The 19,932-nt window shown below is 39.1% G+C and overlaps 1 protein-coding gene across 1 annotated transcript; it reads right to left on the bottom strand.

Annotated features, from left to right (window-relative positions):
• pdhb (pyruvate dehydrogenase E1 subunit beta) lies at positions 1–19,132 on the bottom strand. Its single transcript, XM_075460053.1, has 11 exons — positions 19,053–19,132; positions 18,908–18,967; positions 15,556–15,663; positions 13,540–13,602; positions 13,405–13,440; positions 11,466–11,656; positions 9,078–9,172; positions 7,388–7,498; positions 3,421–3,512; positions 3,199–3,340; positions 1–709 (listed from the first exon to the last, which is right to left on the bottom strand). The coding sequence occupies exons 1-11, from the start codon at positions 19,089–19,091 to the stop codon at positions 564–566; spliced, it is 1,083 nt and encodes a 360-aa protein (XP_075316168.1). The 5' UTR covers positions 19,092–19,132; the 3' UTR covers positions 1–563.
• Between the last annotated feature and the right edge of the window lie 800 nt (positions 19,133–19,932).

Raw genomic sequence — 19,932 nt, 5'->3', positions numbered from 1 at the left:
AAAGGACAAACGGGTTTTATTTCTGTAACAGAGTCATCGACAAAGACAAAAACCATCCAGAGCTGCTGCAGCTACAATAAATATTCCCGATGCGACAGCTTTCAGCTGGTCGCTCTGCTTCACCGATGCTTTAAAAGTGTGAATGTGACGTGTTGTGGTCAGAAATGTGTGAAAGTTTAGACCAAAGTAGAGTTCTTACTTTTCAGAATCCCATTTACCCAAAACTAAAGGGTTTAAAAATATGAAACCTCCCATCATATTTATGCTAAATGGGAGCAAACTGCTTCTAAATTGCACGTGGAAGTGAGGAAACTTAAACTCTCAGCAGTTTGGGGCGTCGCTGAACTTCCACGTGAGCGCAGAGCGTTTTTCATTTTGAAGAAGGAAGAAGTGGCGAGGAGACGTGGGCGCGGTTCGGTGGGGTTTCTAAACGGCTAAACAGTGAAACATCGGCTGGAAACTTCTGGAATAATCTGGATTGTTTTCTTTCTTTCTTTTTTTTTAAAGAGACTATTTGGATTTATTTACACTTTAAAGAAGTGGGGTTTGTCCCGTTTCGCGTCTCAGACGTTGAGGGTTTTCTTGATGGAGAAGATGATGTCTTTGATCTGAGGAGTGCTGTTGTCCTCCAGGATTTTGGCGTACGGCATGGGGATGTCCACGCCCGTTACCCTGGTAACCGGAGCGTCCAGGTAGTTGAAGGCAGGACCTTAAAAAAAAAAAACAAAAAAAAAACCCACAGAAAACGGGTTTAAAACCAAACTCTGTGACGATGTTTCAGATAATTAGGAGAAAAAGGTTTTTAGACTTTATTAATTTCTTTTGAACATGAGGAAAATATTAGGGCTGGGCAGCGATTAAAATGTTTAATCTAATTAATCACATGATTTCCCTGATTAATCACGATTAATCGCATTTGTACGCAGAATCCAAAAATGAATCCAAAAGTAGCGTATAGCTTTTAGCATTTAGCTTTATTTTAAATGTGCTGCCATATGAATGAAAGTGCCATAACATTTGTTGTGCAAACACACTTTTAACATCAGCATCTTTCTGTAGTTTTTATGTAGAAGCCTCGCTCCACTGTCTGTTTCCTTGAATGACTTGCTGCTATCAGTTGTGTGTTTTGCCTTTAAGTGATATTTTAGACTGGAACTACTACGCTGAGAAGACAATTCAACTTGGCAGAGTTTACAGATGACTTTGGTTCTGTCGACTCCGCCGTCTGGAAGAACTTTAACATGAAAATGGCCGAGTAAAAGTTCCGTACCCTTCTCCATGTTTGGTGGATCCGCCGATTACTTTCTTTTCCTGTTCCACAGCAGCAGACTTTTACAAAATAAAAGCCTGTGAGCAACAGACTTTTACAAAATAAAAGCCTGTGAGCAACAGACTTTTACAAAATAAAAGCCTGTGAGCAACAGACTTTTACAGAATAAAAGCCTGTGAGCAGCAGACTTTTACAAAATAAAAGCCTGTGAGCAACAGACTTTTACAAAATAAAAGCCTGTGAGCAGCAGACTTTTACAATAATAAAAGCCTGTGAGCAGCAGACTTTTCAAAAAATAAAAGCCTGTGAGCAACAGACTTTTACAAAATAAAAGCCTGTGAGCAGCAGACTTTTACAAAATAAAACCTGCGTTAATGTGCGATAAAATATTTATCGTTAAATAATTAACGAGTTAACTCGCCCAGCCCTAGAAAAAAATTAAATAATTTAACATTATTTCATCTAATAATAATCATGACTTTTACTTCCTGTATCGTAAGTCCTTTACAGTTTGCTACACGCTTTTATAACCCCAATAAAACATTTACAGATGTGTTTCTGCCCCCCCAATTAAAACCTGGAGCTGCCAAGTACCTTTAGCATCGTTAAATAAGAGCCACTTGTGTTTCTTTATCTGAGTGGAAAAGCCTCGGGAAGATTAAAGTAATGATCAGAGAAGGTGCTAATTAGTTAATGTGAAGACTGGGCCGACCTGAGGACGGCGGAAACTCGAAGTTAAACCTTTAAAAAGTGCAAATAGTTCAGATAAATACACTAATATGTTCTAATATTGCTTTCTAACAGTGTATCAGATAAAGGAATTCTTTATTTTGGATGAATAAATGCATCCTGCTTGCACACTGGTGTCTTCAGAAGATCTTTTTTTGTCTCCCGACTCCACGTTTCCCACCGATACAACTGAACAATGATTCTTCCTGCGTCCCACTGAGGTGAAATAACTGGAAACTGTTGTTCCCCGACAACATAAACCTGTTCTGAAAGGCTCCAGAGTCTGAGCAGCACAAACGAACAGGCCAGGGACAAAGTTGTGGAGAAGTTGGGAACTGCTACTAAAGGAGGTTTAACAAAGCTCTGACTCTGGTTAGTGATGTTCACTCATTTCACCTGATCCACAGACTTTAAAGTAAGTCTCTGATTCTTCCTGCGAGGGAACAAAAGGAGCCTTTTCAAAGTGGGGGCCGCCAGGGGGCGCTAGGGGGGCTTCAGAAAATTGGAGTGAAGATAAGAAAAAAAATTGAATTTCATTTTTTTTTAAACAAAAAAAAAAATTGTCACTTTTTTTTAAATCAGTATTGTAAAATAGAATTTATAACAATATATCATATGGAAATGTTATTAGCGTTGCTTGTCTTTCTGATTGGCTGCCAGTCAAAACATGGTAGGCCTGGCGGTTTGCGTCTGTTCTCAAGCTGCTCTGCTCCTCAAGCTAGCATGTAGCTAGCTTAGCCAAAATGGACAGATTTCTGACCTGGAAGAGACTGAAAGAACTGGCCGACTAAAATCAGAAAGTATGAGGCAGCAGACATTAAGTTTGGCTTTACAGCCATACAGAAAAATGGCGTCCTCTGTCTGGAGACCCTCTCCAACGAGGGTTCAAAACCTTCGAAACTTCAGCGTCACCTGATACAAAAACATCCGGCAGACTTCTTCAGACGTAAAGAAGAGCATTTAGTCAGGCTGCATTCACACAGCGAGCTGCTGTCCGGGAAGAAAAGAAAGAAAATACCTTCTAAAAGTTGATGTTTCTTTACATATTTTGTAGCATTGTCTGTGGTTTGCAAAGGGGGCCAGAAGCTGTTTGGGGGGCCTCGGCATAGAAAAGTTTGGGACCCCCTGCTCTAAAGCACCAGATGACAAACATTTAAGAAGAATTAGATTCTTGAAACTGGAGCATCGGTTAAAGTCACCTTCCATGATCCTGGCGCAGATCTCCGCTCCGACCCCGAACTGAGGCCAGCCGCCCTCCACCGTCACCAGGTGGTTGGTCTTCATCACGCTGGCCTCGATGCTCTCCACGTCCAGGGGCCGGATGGTCCGGAGGTTGATCACCTGACACACAGAGAGGCAGAGCGGTTAACGGGCTGCTGAGGTCAGCACCGAGTCAGCTTTGAGCCACTTGGTTCCTCTACCTCGCACTCTATTCCCTCTTTGGCGAGGACGGCGGCGGCGTCCAGGCTGAAACCCACCATCCGGGAGTGAGATACCACGGTCACGTGATTTCCTGAACAGAGAAGAAGAAGAAAAGTGAGGTGAGGGGTCAAAGACCCCTTTAATTTACAGATTTTCACACTGGCTGTGTTCCAAACCGCCTACTTCTCCTACTAACTTTAACTTAAGTTCCCGGATGCATACTAGATTCTCTGAAATGTTGGGTATGCATCATGAGGTTACTACTCATACTCAAACTACCCAAGATGCAACGTAACGTGACGTCGCCGATCGTCATTTCCTGTCAAAACGGCAGTTTCAAGCTAGCTACAACGAGGGTAGGTTCACTTCCTGTTTTCAAAACAAAAGCACCAATTGTATGGTAATGGCTTTCCCTATGATAAAAGGCAACGGGTATTTTATTTTGTGAAAATAACAGGAAGTGCGTTGCTCACTGCGGCTAGCTTTAGTAGCGCCGAATTCGTGGGAAAAAAATGGTAAGCAGCCGGTATTTTGTCAGGTTTTCAACACGTTGGGGATCTAAACGACTACTTTCTCTCCTGAAAATGTTTCAAATGTTGCTAAAGTTTACAGAGTTTAGAGCTTAAGAGAAATCAGCTTCATTCCGGCTGATTTCGGCTCGGGCAGGAGCGAAATGCATTGTGGGTAAACGCTCTGCATACTGTCTGATCGATAAGTATGTAGTATGCGGTATGTAGTATGTAGTATATAGTATGCGGTATGCAGTATGTAGTATGCGGTATGTAGTATGCGGTATGCAGTATGTAGTATGCGGTATGTAGTATGCGGTATGAAGTATGTAGTATGCAGTATGTAGTATGCGGTATGCAGTATGTAGTATGCGGTATATAGTATGCAGTATGCAGTATGTAGTATGCGGTATGTAGTATGCGGTATGAAGTATGTAGTATGCAGTATGTAGTATGTAGTATATAGTATGCGGTATGCAGTATGTAGTATGCGGTATGTAGTATGCGGTATGCAGTATGTAGTATGCGGTATGTAGTATGCGGTATGAAGTATGTAGTATGCAGTATGTAGTATGCGGTATGCAGTATGTAGTATGCGGTATATAGTATGCAGTATGTAGTATGCAGTATGCGGTATGTAGTATGTAGTATATAGTATGTAGTATGCAGTATGCAGTATGTAGTATGTAGTATGTACTATGCAGTATGCAGTATGTACTATGCAGTATGCAGTATGCAGTATGTACTATGCAGTATGCAGTATGCAGTATGTACTATGCAGTATGTAGTATGTACTATGCAGTATGTAGTATGTACTATGCAGTATGCAGTATGCAGTATGTACTATGCAGTATGCAGTATGTACTATGCAGTATGCAGTATGTACTATGCAGTATGCAGTATGCAGTATGTACTATGCAGTATGCAGTATGCAGTATGTACTATGCAGTATGCAGTATGTACTATGCAGTATGCAGTATGTACTATGCAGTATGCAGTATGCAGTATGTACTATGCAGTATGCAGTATGTACTATGCAGTATGCAGTATGCAGTATGTACTATGCAGTATGCAGTATGCAGTATGTACTATGCAGTATGTACTATGCAGTATGTACTATGCAGTATGTAGTATGTACTATGCAGTACGCAGTATGTAGTATGCAGTATGTAGTATGTACTATGCAGTACGCAGTATGTAGTACGCAGTATGTAGTACGCAGTATGTAGTACGTAGTATGTAGTATGCAGTATGTACTATGCAGTATGTACTATGCAGTATGTAGTATGTACTATGCAGTACGCAGTATGTAGTATGCAGTGTGTAGTATGTACTATGCAGTACGCAGTATGTAGTATGTAGTATGCAGTGTGTAGTATGTAGTATGCAGTACGCAGTATGTAGTATGTAGTATGCAGTATGTACTATGCAGTATGTAGTATGCAGTATGTACTATGCAGTATGCAGTATGTAGTATGCAGTATGTAGTATGTACTATGCAGTATGTAGTATGCAGTATGCAGTATGTACTATGCAGTATGTAGTATGCAGTATGTAGTATCCAGTATGTAGTATGTACTATGCAGTATGTAGTATGCAGTATGTAGTGTGCAGTATGTAGTATGTAGTATGTAGTATGCAGTATGTACTATGCAGTATGTAGTATGCAGTATGTAGTGTGCAGTATGTAGTATGTACTATGCAGTATGTAGTATGCAGCATGTAGTGTGCAGTATGTAGTATGCAGTATGTAGTATGCAGTATGCAGTATGTACTATGTAGTATGCAGTATGCAGTATGTAGTATGTAGTATGCAGTATGTAGTGTGCAGTATGTAGTATGTAGTATGCAGTATGCAGTATGTACTATGTAGTATGCAGTATGTAGTATGTAGTATGCAGTATGCAGTATGCAGCATGTAGTATGTAGTATGCAGTATGTAGTATGTACTATGTAGTATGCAGTATGTACTATGTAGTATGCAGTATGTAGTATGTAGTATGCAGTATGTAGTGTGCAGTATGTAGTATGTAGTATGTAGTATGCAGTATGTACTATGTAGTATGCAGTATGCAGTATGTAGTATGTAGTATGTAGTATGCAGTATGTAGTGTGCAGTATGTAGTATGTAGTATGCAGTATGCAGTATGTAGTATGTAGTATGCAGTATGCAGCATGCAGCATGTAGTATGTAGTATGTAGTATGCAGTATGTAGTATGTAGTATGCAGTATGTAGTATGCAGTATGTAGTATGCAGTATGCAGTATGTAGTATGCAGTATGCAGTATGCAGCATGTAGTATGTAGTATGTAGTATGTAGTATGCAGTATGTAGTATGTAGTATGCAGTATGTAGTATGTAGTATGCAGTATGTACTATGTAGTATGCAGTATGCAGTATGTAGTATGTAGTATGCAGTATGTAGTGTGCAGTATGTAGTATGTAGTATGTAGTATGCAGTATGCAGTATGTAGTATGTAGTATGCAGTATGTACTATGTAGTATGCAGTATGCAGTATGTAGTATGTAGTATGCAGTATGTACTATGTAGTATGCAGTATGCAGTATGCAGTATGTAGTATGTAGTATGTAGTATGTAGTATGCAGTATGTAGTATGTAGTATGCAGTATGCAGTATGTAGTATGTAGTATGCAGTATGTACTATGTAGTATGCAGTATGCAGTATGTAGTATGTAGTATGCACTATGTAGTATGCAGTATGCAGTATGCAGTATGTAGTATGTAGTATGTAGTATGTAGTATGCAGTATGTAGTATGTAGTATGCAGTATGCAGTATGTAGTATGTAGTATGCAGTATGTACTATGTAGTATGCAGTATGCAGTATGTAGTATGTAGTATGCAGTATGTAGTGTGCAGTATGTAGTATGTAGTATGCAGTATGCAGTATGTACTATGTAGTATGCAGTATGCAGTATGTAGTATGCAGTATGTAGTATGTAGTATGCAGTATGCAGTATGTAGTATGTAGTATGCAGTATGCAGTATGTAGTATGTGGTTTGGAACACAGCCCTGGTAAAGTATTATGTCGTGGTGCTTAAAGCTACACTGCTAACTCAGTATTACTCAGTAATTCAGTAGAAGTTCAGTTTTTAACTGGAAAAAACAGACAAAAACAGACAAATTACAGAAACCAAATAAAGTGAGTCTAGAAACTTTTTATGGATAATAATGTAGTTATTCTTTATATTTTTACTGCTTCCAGTCTTAAATGTGGCTCAAAAATTGGATTTAAAGAGTTTTTAAATTTCAAAGTTTTTAAACTTCAGAGTTTTTCAGCTTTAAAACTGTGTTTTGACAGTTTAACCTGCAGGAGCTCCAGTTTAACCTGCAGGAGCTCCAGTTTAACCTGCAGGAGCTCCAGTTTAACCTGCAGGAGCTCCAGTTTATTGTTCCAACAGGTTCCACGGCCACGCTTTCCCCGCCTGCCTCACCTTGTCTCTCGACCTTGGCCTTGCCGATGGGAACGGTGAAGTCTTTGGACAGCGACGCCTCAGACATCTCGAAGGGAACGCCGTACATCAGCTCGTTCTCCAGGAACACAACTGCAACAAACGCACAGGTTAGGACACGCCGCCACTGTTCTGCAGCTTCCAGGAAACACTTTACAAACATGCCGCGCAACCAGGGAAGAGCTTTTCTAGCTTTTACACAATCACAGTTTTACATTTTGAGCCTTTAAAACATTCAGAAGTGTTTTGTGCTCACAGCTTCTCTACAGACACAATTTATTAGGGCTGGGCAACGATTAAAATGTTTAATCTAATTAATCACATGATTTCCCTGATTAATCACGATTAATCGCATTTGTACGCAGAATCCAAAAGTAGCGTATAGCTTTTAGCATTTAGCTTTATTTTAAATGTGCTGCCATATGAATGAAAGTGCCATAACATTTGTTGTGCAAACACACTTTTAACATCAGCATCTTTCTGTAGTTTTTATGTAGAAGCCTCGCTCCACTGTCTGTTTCCTTGAATGACTTGCTGCTATCAGTTGTGTGTTTTGCCTTTAAGTGATATTTTAGACTGGAACTACTACGCTGAGAAGACAATTCAACTTGGCAGTGTTTACAGATGACTTTGGTTCTGTCGACTCCGCCGTCTGGAAGAACTTTAACATGAAAATGGCCGAGTAAAAGTTCCGTACCCTTCTCCATGTTTGGTGGATCCGCCGATTACTTTCTTTTCCTGTTCCACAGCAGCAGACTTTTACAAAATAAAAGCCTGTGAGCAACAGACTTTTACAAAATAAAAGCCTGTGAGCGACAGACTTTTACAATAATAAAAGCCTGTGAGCGACAGACTTTTACAAAATAAAAGCCTGTGAGCAACACCTTTACAAAATAAAAGCCTGTGAGCAACAGACTTTTACAAAATAAAAGCCTGTGAGCAACAGACTTTTACAAAATAAAAGCCTGTGAGCAGCAGACTTTTACAAAATAAAAGCCTGTGAGCAACAGACTTTTACAAAATAAAAGCCTGTGAGCGACAGACTTTTACAAAATAAAAGCCTGTGAGCAACACCTTTACAAAATAAAAGCCTGTGAGCAGCAGACTTTTACAAAATAAAAGCCTGTGAGCAACAGACTTTTACAAAATAAAAGCCTGTGAGCAACAGACTTTTACAAAATAAAAACCCGGTTTGAGTGCCACATCGGACGGCCCTGTGCTGCATGTTGTTCCCCCTCTCTCTGCTTCCCGTCTCTCTGAAATTTCCTATCCATTAAAGGCACAAAAGCCCTCAAAAAATTATTTTAAAAAAATAAAAGCCTGTGAGCAACAGACTTTTACAAAATAAAATGTATTAAATTTTTTTTAAATAAATTACAAAAATTTTAAAAACTATTTATTTATTTATCGGCGTTAAAGAATTAACGTGATAATAACGAGTTAACTCGCCCAGCCCTAGTTTTTAAACTTTCATTGTAAAAGATGAGGTATATTTTGGTTTATTACCTTTAAAATGAAATAAATAAAGACTATTATCCAACTTTTTTACACTCTTTGTGTCCGATAAGCTGCTGATTCGCTGACTGAAGGACGCTTCAACACAAATGCAAAGTTTCCTCTAAAGAAAAGCTTCCGGATGACTCTGAAACCTCCAAGCTGCGAGCCGTCTCACCGGGGTTGTCGTCTCTGATGGCGGCTTTCAGGAGGCCTCGGGCATCTTCTGAGTTCCAGGGACTCACAACCTTCAGGCCTGGACAGTGAGCGTACCTGCAGATAATCACACCCACACCACATTAACAAACAGCTGTTTGTTTACTTTGTTCCGACTCCTCGCCTCAGACCTAAATGTGATCATTACTCACACCAAAGATGAACAAACCTGTGAGAGTCAGGCCCAAAGAGAACAGAGAGTTTAACCCTGACAGGGACATTTTTCTCCACCTGGGGTGAACTTTCTCCTCTAATTTCACACTGTAGATAGTGATACTCATCATATTTGGTCCAGTTGTGCATTTCTGACTATTTTTTCGAATTTCAAACAGACATCATATACAATGCAATTTTTCCATTGTGTAGAAAAAAAAAATCCTTAAAGCCATAATGTGTAATATTTCACATTGTCTATTAACAAATTTGAGTCTTATCATTCACAAGTATTACCTCAATCGTTATTAAAGGTAGGGTAGGAGATCCTGGATTTTGAGTCCAGCGAAGCTGCATTTTGAAAATACACCGGTAAAAAGTCCCAACCCTTTTCTTCACTTTCCCCCCGAAGCCACGCCTCTAGAGTACATGAACGAGCACGAAGGTGCACGAGCGCTGTTCTGACAGCAAGCATCGATCGTTGCCGTATTTAGTATTCAGTTTATGCTAACTATACGTTTAATAATGCTAGGTGCTAGCCAAGCTGGCTCTAGTTTAGCTTCCTGCCAAGCTTCTGGACACGTAATTCGTTCACGGAGCAGGGTACGCGCACAGGGGGGGGGGGGAGGGGGAGGGAGGAGCAGATTGCAGTTTGATAGACGCATCAGTATCCAATCATTGTTAACGGTCCGTTCAGTATGATTGGATAGTGTTTTTCCTAGATTGTACGTTCTAGAGGCCACTAAAACTTTTCATATTTGTGTCAAAACTTTTAATTAATTGGTTGCAATGAGGGTGTGAAGAGTATTTCAAGCAATATGTAAAAAAATGTTCCAGAAAAAGATCCCCTACCCCACCTTTAATTACCTCCATCACAAAAGTGCAGTGTTCTTATATTCTTTATATTCAGCATACGAATGTACATAAGAGTGTTACACCCCGAAGCTGATGACATGTCCTTCTACAAATCCCGTAGTTTTAAAATGGCGGAGCGACATGGAGACATTCATTGTCCGTGAAATATTACACATTATAGCTTTAATTTCTGAAAAGGGACATTTTTGCCCCCTTTTAAAACATCATATATATATATATATATATATATATATATATATTTTTTTTTTTTCATATATCTTTTATTCCACTTCAGTTCTGATCATAACTACCAAGTTTTAAATTATTTTCAAAAATTTAACCCTTTAAATACTGGTTTATATGATGTAAACTCAAATTTCTGTAAAAAAACAAACAAACAAACAAACAAAAAAAAACACCCACAAAAACTGCTATATTTTCAAAATATAGAATGCAAAGTGGAATTATTGAGCGGGGATAATTATGGTCTGGGATATGTCAATGATCAGCAACAACATTTTTTGCTAAGTCTGATTTAAAAAAAAAAAAAAAAAAAAAAAACTCCTTAATTTCTGAAAAGGGACATTTTTGTCCCCTTTTAAAACCACCTAAAATATCATATAGTAATATTTTTTTCCATAAATCTTTTATTCTACCAAGTTTTCAATTATTTTCAAAAATTAACCCTTTAGATGCCAATTTGAACTTTTTAGCCCAAATTTTAAGCCTTTAGGTGCCATTATTTTCAAAATATGGAATACAAAGTGGAATTATTGAGTAGGGATAATAATGGTCTGGGATATGTCAATGATTAGCAACAACATTGATTTTCAGGGATTTTTTGTTTTTTTGTTATGCCTGATTTAAAAACAAACAAACAAAAAAACAACAACAACTCCTTAATTTCTGAAAAGGGCCATTTTTGTCCCCTTCTAAAATGATCCCCAAAATACCATATGTTAATATTTTTTTCAACTTTTTTTTTCATAAAATCTTTGTTCTGATCATAAACACCAAGTTTTCAATTATTTTCAAAAGAATTAACCCTTTAAATACCAGTGTATATGAGGTAAACACCAATTTCTGTTAAAAACCACAAAAACTGCTGTATTTCCAATGTATGCAATGCAAAGTGAAATATTCTATGGGGCATTATTAGGTCTGGGATATGTCATTGATGAGCTACAACATCAGTTTTTACAGCTTTTTAGTTTTTCTGCAGTGGCAGATTACAGAAACGGCTCCCATAGACATCCATTATATAACGAATATATAACGAATCCCTGATATAATGAATTAAATCAGGTATGAGGGTTAAGGACACGAGGCATGAATGACTCACCAGGCGGCGAAGCACTGCGAGTGCTGCGCGGCGACGCCCGCCGACGCCCCGTTGGGTCCTCTGAAGACGATGGGCACCGACTGCAGCCCGGCCGACATGTAGTAGGTTTTGGCTGCAGAGTTGATGACCTGGTCGATGGCTTGCATGGAGAAGTTAAAGGTCATGAACTCACAGATGGGCCTCAGGCCGGCCTGAAAGGACCAAACGCTGACGTGAGTGCGAGATGCAGGAACAAATAACGACTTGTTGGCATTAAAAAAAATCCAGTTTTATTAAGAGTAAACTCAGGTTTGGTCAAGATCCAAGACCAGCAAGACGCCCTTTCCCTCTGGGATCAATAGACTAACCATCTATATCTATAAATAAACATATATATATATATATATATATATATATATATATATATATATATATATATAGAGCTGCTCAACGCAGGTGAATGAGGGGATGTTGTAGCTGCTGACCTCACCAACATGGCGTGGTTGGGCACTCTGAGACTCCACCCCCGAAAACAGACTCATTGGGCCTCGTGCAACAAACCGTTTGTCCGCACGATTTAAGAACAAATCTGTGCGTACGAGTGATTTAAGAATATTTACGCATTCACCAATCTTTTTGTATTTTACGTTTTCTTTCAGGTACGAACAGAATTTACGAGTGATCCAGAGCTGTCGTAGGAGTTTCCTAAAATAGTCCGCTGTTATTCTTTTTTATTTTATTTATTTGAATAGGGACAATGCACATTAATGATATATAAAAACATTTGTATAAAAACAAATGTAAATATGCCGGATTATAGCTACAAAGCTAGTTTTCATCCGTAGTCCCTAGGCAGGCAAATACACAAGAAAGAAAATACATAAGAAAGAAAATATAATGTACAATAGAAGCATCACAGGGAATGTTTAGAGTCTAATGGTCACATGACTGGTTTGCTTTCAGCCATAGTTTGAGCTGAGCTCTAAAGCTGATCAGTGTGGGGCTTCCAATCACGTTTTCTCGACTAATGGATTGTATATTTAATTACTTTGAAGCAAACATAAATAAATATATAATTATACCCCATAATGATGCTGACATTATTCTGTTTGACTTAAATTATGCACTAATTGAAGGTTAATTTGACTCTGGATATAACAAGGTCAATGGGAAGTGTAACCAGCGGCTGACTTTCTGCTTTTGGATGCCTTAGCACGTCAGGCTCTTGGAAGAGAGCGTGTGTTCCGAGACCGTGTAGACAGACGAATGGCTAACATCATGATTTAGAGTCCCAAGGACTGTGCTGCTGCTAATATGCAGCTTTCTGGAGCCACAACTCCAGAGAGATCTAACCCAATTCCACCTTGATGCCATTCTCATGACTCAACACTTCCTGGCACAGGAGAGAGGAAGCACAGCCTTATATTGTATAATTTAGGGCGGGGAGTATGCAAATCTACTATCCTCGTGCTCTTAAATTTGCACGGGTGGCATTCATCATTTACGCAGGTGGTTTACACACTTTTTCCGGAGTTAAGAGCGTTTGTTGAATCTGACGTGGCGTGTTCGTACGAGACCTTAATTACTAATTATTTTTTAATGGGTTTTTAATTTTTAAATTTATTTTTATTTCTTTTTTTAATGATTTTATTGCCTTATTGTGATTTTATGTAGCTGTGAAGCACTTTGAATTACCTTGTGTACGAATTGTGCTCTATAAATAAAATTGCCTTGCCAAGGTAATAAAAAAAAGTGAGAGAAATTTAGAATAAAAATACAAAAATGTTCTTGTATAAGGCCCAACGTGCTTAAATCAACACTTTTTTTTTTTTTTTACCAAAACGTCTCAGTAAAACCTCAGAAAATTGTGTCAATTTGTTGAAAAGAGCAGAAAATGTCACATTTTAAATGAGATGATAAATAAGCCAGCGATAAATTGGTGTTGTGAACAGAAACTCACCATGGCGGCTCCCACTGCGATGCCGGTGAACCCCATCTGCACCAGAGAGAAAACCGAAGGTGAGAAAGGTTCCAAAACCAACGCCGCTGAACCAAAGTAGAGAGATTAAAGTCGTTTTAAATGTCCGAGTCTCACCTCTGAGATCGGAGTGTCGATGATGCGTTGGTCTCCGTACTTCTTCCACAGTCCTCTGCTCACCTGCACACAACACAAGTCAGTGTTTTAGCTTTTTGTGTTCAAAGTCACAAACCAAAAGGTCCTCAATGACTTAAATGATTTAAAGTTTAATGTCAGACAATATTTTCCCCGTCCGGCCTTTAAGGTGTGCCGGATAAATCCAACAAAGTAAAATGATACGACCGACACGAAAACTGTGATATTTAGTAAATATAATAATAAACGTGAATCCACTGTTTACTTCTATGTAACAGCAGCGTCCTCCTGGCACGCTTCACCAATAGTAAATGGCTTTTTAGCCTTAGCAACACGGTTAGCCACCAAGTACGGCGCTCTTAGTGCATTTGTTGATGTGGAGACTTTCAAAATACTCCAAAGGCTTGTTTGTTTTTTAATGCAGGGTGTTGGTCTCCAAGCGGCGAAGCAGTTTGAAGGCTTCATTGTCTCGTTGGTAGGGATGAGAATTGATGAGATTTTTACGATTCCAATTCCATTTTCGATTCTGCTTAACGATTCGGTTCTTTGTCGGTTCCCTTATCGATTCTCATTTGGAGAAAAAGGACAACAAACCGGTCGATTAGCATCAACTTTGTTTAGTTTAGAAGTAACACGAGTCGTGACCTCACAAACCCAACAACGGTGAGGTCCACATTGGTCTATCCTGGCCTGGGTAATTTAACTCTTCCTGCTCTGGTGAAAGGAGAAGCTGGAGGTAGAGGTGAACTGGGGGTAGTACCACCAGCCTCTGGCTCTGAGCCAGTCAGGCTCTGTCTCTCATGATTTCATCTAAATGTAATGCCTGAGAAGGCATTCATTTAACCTTAACCGTTACTAACAGCAGCTTTTACAATCAGGCAAATGGTGCTAACATGATAGGCAGTGTTTGTTAGTTAGTTAGCTGCAGTGTTAGCCGAGGACATGCTAACGTTGCTAACGTTGCTGGGTTCAGATTCACCAACGTTAGTCCGGAGCAGATCGAAAACGCGACATTCATTCATAGTTATTGCATGTTGGTAGTATTTCCTCTCTTTGGTGAAATATTCACTTTGCAAGTTGCCCTGTTGTCGTCTTTTTTAGGGATGTGTAACCAAACTTTCGAGCGTTTGTACCGCTTGGGCGCCATGTTTACTGTTGGCTGCTGGCTGCACTGGACTCGCCACGCAACGCTGCGTGGTGACGTCATTCGCGCCCACTGGAATCGATAAAAGGGAATCGTTTGCAAAATCGCCAAACGATTCCAAGGAATTGAAACACTGGGAACCGGTTCTCAATTCAATTCAATTCATTTTTATTTATATAGCGCCAAATACAACAAATGTCATCTCAAGGCACTTAGATAGTAAGTCCAATTCAAGCCAATTGGAATTCAATTAATTAATAATAATTCTCAACAAGAACCGGTTTTCGATTCCCATCTCTACTCATTGGAGAGCCGGTCCCCGCATATTCTGCAGAGCGGGTCTAAGTAGGCCTCCTGGTGTCATCTGTTAAATGCAGCTTTCTTTTTCTTAGTGGTCAGAGGCTCTTCTTCTGTCTCCTCACTGGGCCTTTTCCCCTTTGCAAAGAAACTTTCCAAAGACGTCTGTTTTTTACTAATTTTGCTAGCTTGTGGGTTTAATATTAGCGTTAGCGTATCACGTGACCGAGACAAGAGTGAGTCATAGACGGATGTAACGGAGAGAATTCGGTTGTTTTTCAAATAGGGCTGGGCAACGATTAAAATGTTTAATCTAATTAATCACATGATTTCCCTGATTAATCACGATTAATCGCATTTGTACGCAAAAATGAATCCAAAAGTAGCGTATAGCTTTTAGCATTTAGCTTTATTCTAAATGTGCTGCCATATGAATGAAAGTGCCATAACATTTGTTGTGCAAACACACTTTTAACATCAGCATCTTTCTGTAGTTTTTCTGTAGAAGCCTCGCTCCACTGTCTGTTTCCTTGAATGACTGAACCTCGTCTCCTCACCTTGTAGGCGCCGTCATACTGGGCGACCTCCTCCCCCATCAGGAACACCCGCTCGTCCCTCTCCAGCTCCTCGTCCATCGCCTGGTTCAGGGCGTCGCGGACCATCACCTGACAACAACAGCGGCAGTGAGTCCAGAACACAGAACCAGGGCCGGTTTTTGCTAAGGGCAATGTGGGCGACCGCCCAGGGCGCGCTCTATGTGTCTGATCCCAGGCCACAACACAAGCTGCTTCCAGTCCAAATAAACTGTATTTCATTCCTAAAATGAACACAGACCCATATACCTTCATGTAATTATGTGAAAAATGTAAAAAAAAAGTAATCTACGTGAATGTGTTTACGTCACATGACTCCGGTTGGTTGACGGGGGAACGGACGGCGTTAATGGGAAAAGCAAAGGTAATAATGTGGAGTCTTCATCTTTTCACTTATCTGGACTGTTATTCATTTAAATGATTTTATTTGTTTCTCTTTATATTCTTTTATGTATTTTAATGCTTCTTCCACTCCCTGCTGCAATGCTTTTATTTTATGTGAAGCACTTTGAACTGTTTGTACATGAAATGTGCTATATAAATAAATTTGATTTGATTATGGATCATCATCATGGTGAAAGACCAAAGAAGCCATCAGGTGCCCAGTTTGGAAAGAGGAGAAGAGGAGAAGAGGAGAAACGGGCAGAAGATAAAGGGATGCAGGTTTCTATCAGTGACCTGAGTCACGTAGGCTAAAGGCTAGCTGTTAGCCTCTTGCTAACATGTTGCTATTAGCCACGACTGTATTTGATTTTAAGTTTTGAAATAGAATTAGAATTGAGGCGTCATGTCATGCTACTAATTTCACTCAAAGGCAACCTGGTCCGGTTTGTGTTTGCAAATTCACATAGGAGTCCTGACTGGATTTTTTCATATTGTGATGAGAAATATGCTAAATTAAATAACTTCTAATATACATTGACATGGTATTTTGTAAGCTACTTGGGGTATCTTTTTATACCTTTTTGTATTTAAGATTATATATAAAAAAAATAATATAATATGCTGTTGTGTTGGTGGTGGGGTGGGGGGGGGATTGTTCGCCCAGGGAATAAATCCAGCCGGGTCCACCACTGCACAGAACTGCAGTTTTCTGTCCAAAAACACTGAAGTTTCCCGTTGGACACAGAGGCGAGTCTGGACAGAACCAAAGGCTGAGTGGTTTGGTTACAGTAAAAATGACAGATGTTCAGCCCAAACACATCTGCCAACTAAAGCACAGAAGTGTTTTTTGGTTTTGGGAAGCTTACAGTCTTCCATAAAACTTGAATTCTGCATCATATTAATAAAAAAAAAAAAAAAACTTTCTCGGTTTAAAAAGTAGAAAAAAAAAGTAAATCTAACTGAAGGCTCAACAATAAGAAGTGGAAGATCCCAGAGAGAACAGGTCATGGAGCAGGTTGAACCATTTTCTAGTTTTTTTTTTGCCGTCTTCTTCCCACAGCGGTAAAATTAGACGGTCTCACGCCTGGTTCTGTCAGAGTTTTCCTCCCCACCGTCTCCCAGTGCTGCTCAGAGTGAATTTAATATGAAGAGCCATGGAGACACTTCTTTATTTTGAGTTGGCTTTATTAAAGTAAACTCAGAATTTGAATCTTATTGTCCTGAAATGTTTTAGTGGCATCTGAACCAGTTGGTACATGAAAGAAAATCCTAAAACATCTTGAAACCTGCAAAATTTTCTTTAAATTTCTTTTACAGAAGATAAATCTTGTGTCATCACAAAATCCAGAATCAGTTGGATTTTACCACCTTTATCTGTAAGAAATGTTTCTCTGACTGTTCAAATATGAAATAAATAAAACAATAACCTATTCTCAAGGCAACTATGTTTCATAACTTTTATACACATACATTGATTAAATATTTGACTTTCTGTAAATTATACACTGCTTTTAAAATTAATTCACAGTGAAAAGAAGAAAATACTTTAACTTATATGTACAACATGCTATTTTCTGTCACATTTTCAAACAAAACTGTGACAGAAAACATCAGAAATGTCCAAATATTTTCATTTTAAAGCCTTTTTAATGGTGAATATTAACGATGACATAACCCTTCATCAGGCTTAAAACATATCAACACCCTATTTGCTCATCAATGGCATGAAATAAACACCTGAGCATGTCTCTAACAGCCTTTAGTGTTCATGTCTGTATCTGAAACAGAACAGTCCAATAGAAAACAATTTAATAATTAAAGTGACACCAGAGAATTTCTTTGCTCTTTGGCTCCCCCCTAAAGTTCTGGGATGTAACAGCACTGTCATAATGTGAGTCCAGCACACGAACAGACACACACATTCATTTGTTGTCATGTTGAAGACGCCAACAAAAGCCATCAAAAGTGTCAAGCTGTTATTCAAATGAGAAAGGAAATGTGGGAGGGCCTTCAAAGATGAGCATTTAAACTATAAAACTAACTTAATAAATATGGCCATAATGATAAATAGGATCCTGCTCACCTGTAACCTGAAGTTAAAGGTTTAATTCTTCAATATGACACAGTTTTAACTGATGTAATAAGGATGAACATAAAGTACTCAATAATGACACTAATGTCATTTTTTTTTTAATCACAGAGCAACAACAGTTAAACAAATTAACAGCTAAAAAGGAGTAAAGTGATCCTGTTTTTCCCATTGGATCAAACTGGTGATACATTTCCAATCCAGGACACTAATTTTAATAAGAAAAAATAAATAAATCACACTAAAACATCCACCAACAGGCATTTCCTCTTGTTTTTCAGCAGTTTTCTAACACCTATTCAACAATAAGCACCTCCAGACTCATACATTTTATCCCACAAGAGTGTTTTCTCCACAGATTTTTCTCCCAGACACAAATATGTAACATGAAACTGCTTTCCATGACTTATTTTCTCGTTTTTATTTGGTGTTTTAAACGTTTTTAGGTTATTAATGAGACCCAATTAACTCTCAGTTGACTCTACACTTAATTTAACCGACTATATATTACCATTTTAAAGGAAAATATACACATTTTGGACTGTAGTTGACAGATAAATCTTTCCTTTCTGTTTTTAAACACTAGCTACAGTCAGCAGCGGTGGTTTTATCAAACAGAGCCCGACATCTGTCACCATGGCGGGTTGCTGCTGTAGGACAGCCCGCATCTCTGCCCGCTGACCTCTACAACTCAAACTGAGAAGGTTAAATCTGTCCAGTAGCCCACACCTGGACAGACAGACTGTTGGACGGAGTTTGCCCTCTGTTTCCTGACATATCGTTAAGCGGCAGACATCACTTTGACAGAAGCTAACAGTTAGCTTGTTAGCTGTTAGCACTGACCTGCACAGCGGCCGGAGTGCTCTTGTGAAACCCCCGCCGCCCCAGGACCAACGCGGCATTCTGCAGGAAGACAGACACCATCACTGGCATTAGTTGTCAACAAAAACAAAACGTTGTTCGGCAAAATATTTTAAATGTTTCGTACCTTTCCTGAGCGGAGAAAGCACCTCAGGGACGTCGCCATCTTTAAGCTGTCCTCTGCCGGAGAGAAGGCGTGGTTAATAATAGGGCTGGGAGATTTCAACCAATCAAAACCACAGGTCTGACGTAGGCCGATAGTGGTCATAACGTTCAGCCAATCACCGTAGTTTTAGAGGACATGGAGGCGGGAGAAACCTCAGCAGTGAAAAAGAAACCCAAGGACACCGAGTGCTGTAATGTATGGAAGATCGGACATGCCAAAATTAAAATAAAACAAATGTAAATACACCGAAGACAATAAGATTTTATTAGCTTTTTGACACGCAAAGTGAAAAAGACATATCTAAGAGAACACTATTACATTAAACTTTGTATGAGCTTTTCACACAGTGCTTCTTTTGTCTGAATTTTTATTTAATAAATACATTTTAAAACCTGGTGAGGACCAGATGTCTTTAAAATTATGTTCTGAAATGTAAAACTTCAGTCTCGAAAAAAGACATACTTTCTTGTTTCAGCATCACTTATCGTGGAAATCAAGTTTGGTTGCAGGGTGATTATGTCCTAAACGTAACAAACGTAACATAAAGAGAGAGATGGAGAAAGGATTTACATTACCAGGAAATTACCATAGTGTAGTAGGAAAGGCAATGCTCCAAATCCCATTAACAAACAGTCAATACACCCCTGAGGTTTTAAATATATTCAGCCTGATTTATGCTTATATGAGGAGAAGAAAAGGGTTCAAATGAAAATGTTCTGGAATGAAGTGAGAGTGAGTAGACGAGACACAATCTCCATACAAATACCCTCTGACCCTCAACTTTTTAAAGTGGGTTTGTATCCAGCCAATTCACCCAGAATTAGCAGATATTTTTTAAAAT

This window comes from Odontesthes bonariensis, chromosome 3 (assembly GCF_027942865.1).
Source record: "Odontesthes bonariensis isolate fOdoBon6 chromosome 3, fOdoBon6.hap1, whole genome shotgun sequence".
NCBI classification, from domain to species: Eukaryota; Metazoa; Chordata; class Actinopteri; order Atheriniformes; family Atherinopsidae; genus Odontesthes; species Odontesthes bonariensis.
This window is presented reverse-complemented; position numbering and strand designations above follow the sequence as displayed.

Coding starts and splice junctions, on each gene's coding strand:
- pdhb (XM_075460053.1), bottom strand. CDS start 19,091: ATGGCGACGTCCCTGAGGTGCTTTCTCCGCTCAGGAAAG. Junction 13,603..15,555: donor AGTATGACGGCGCCTACAAG/GTGAGGAGACGA, acceptor TGTTGTGTGCAG/GTGAGCAGAGGACTGTGGAA. Junction 710..3,198: donor CTGCGCCAGGATCATGGAAG/GTGACTTTAACC, acceptor TTTTTTTTTAAG/GTCCTGCCTTCAACTACCTG.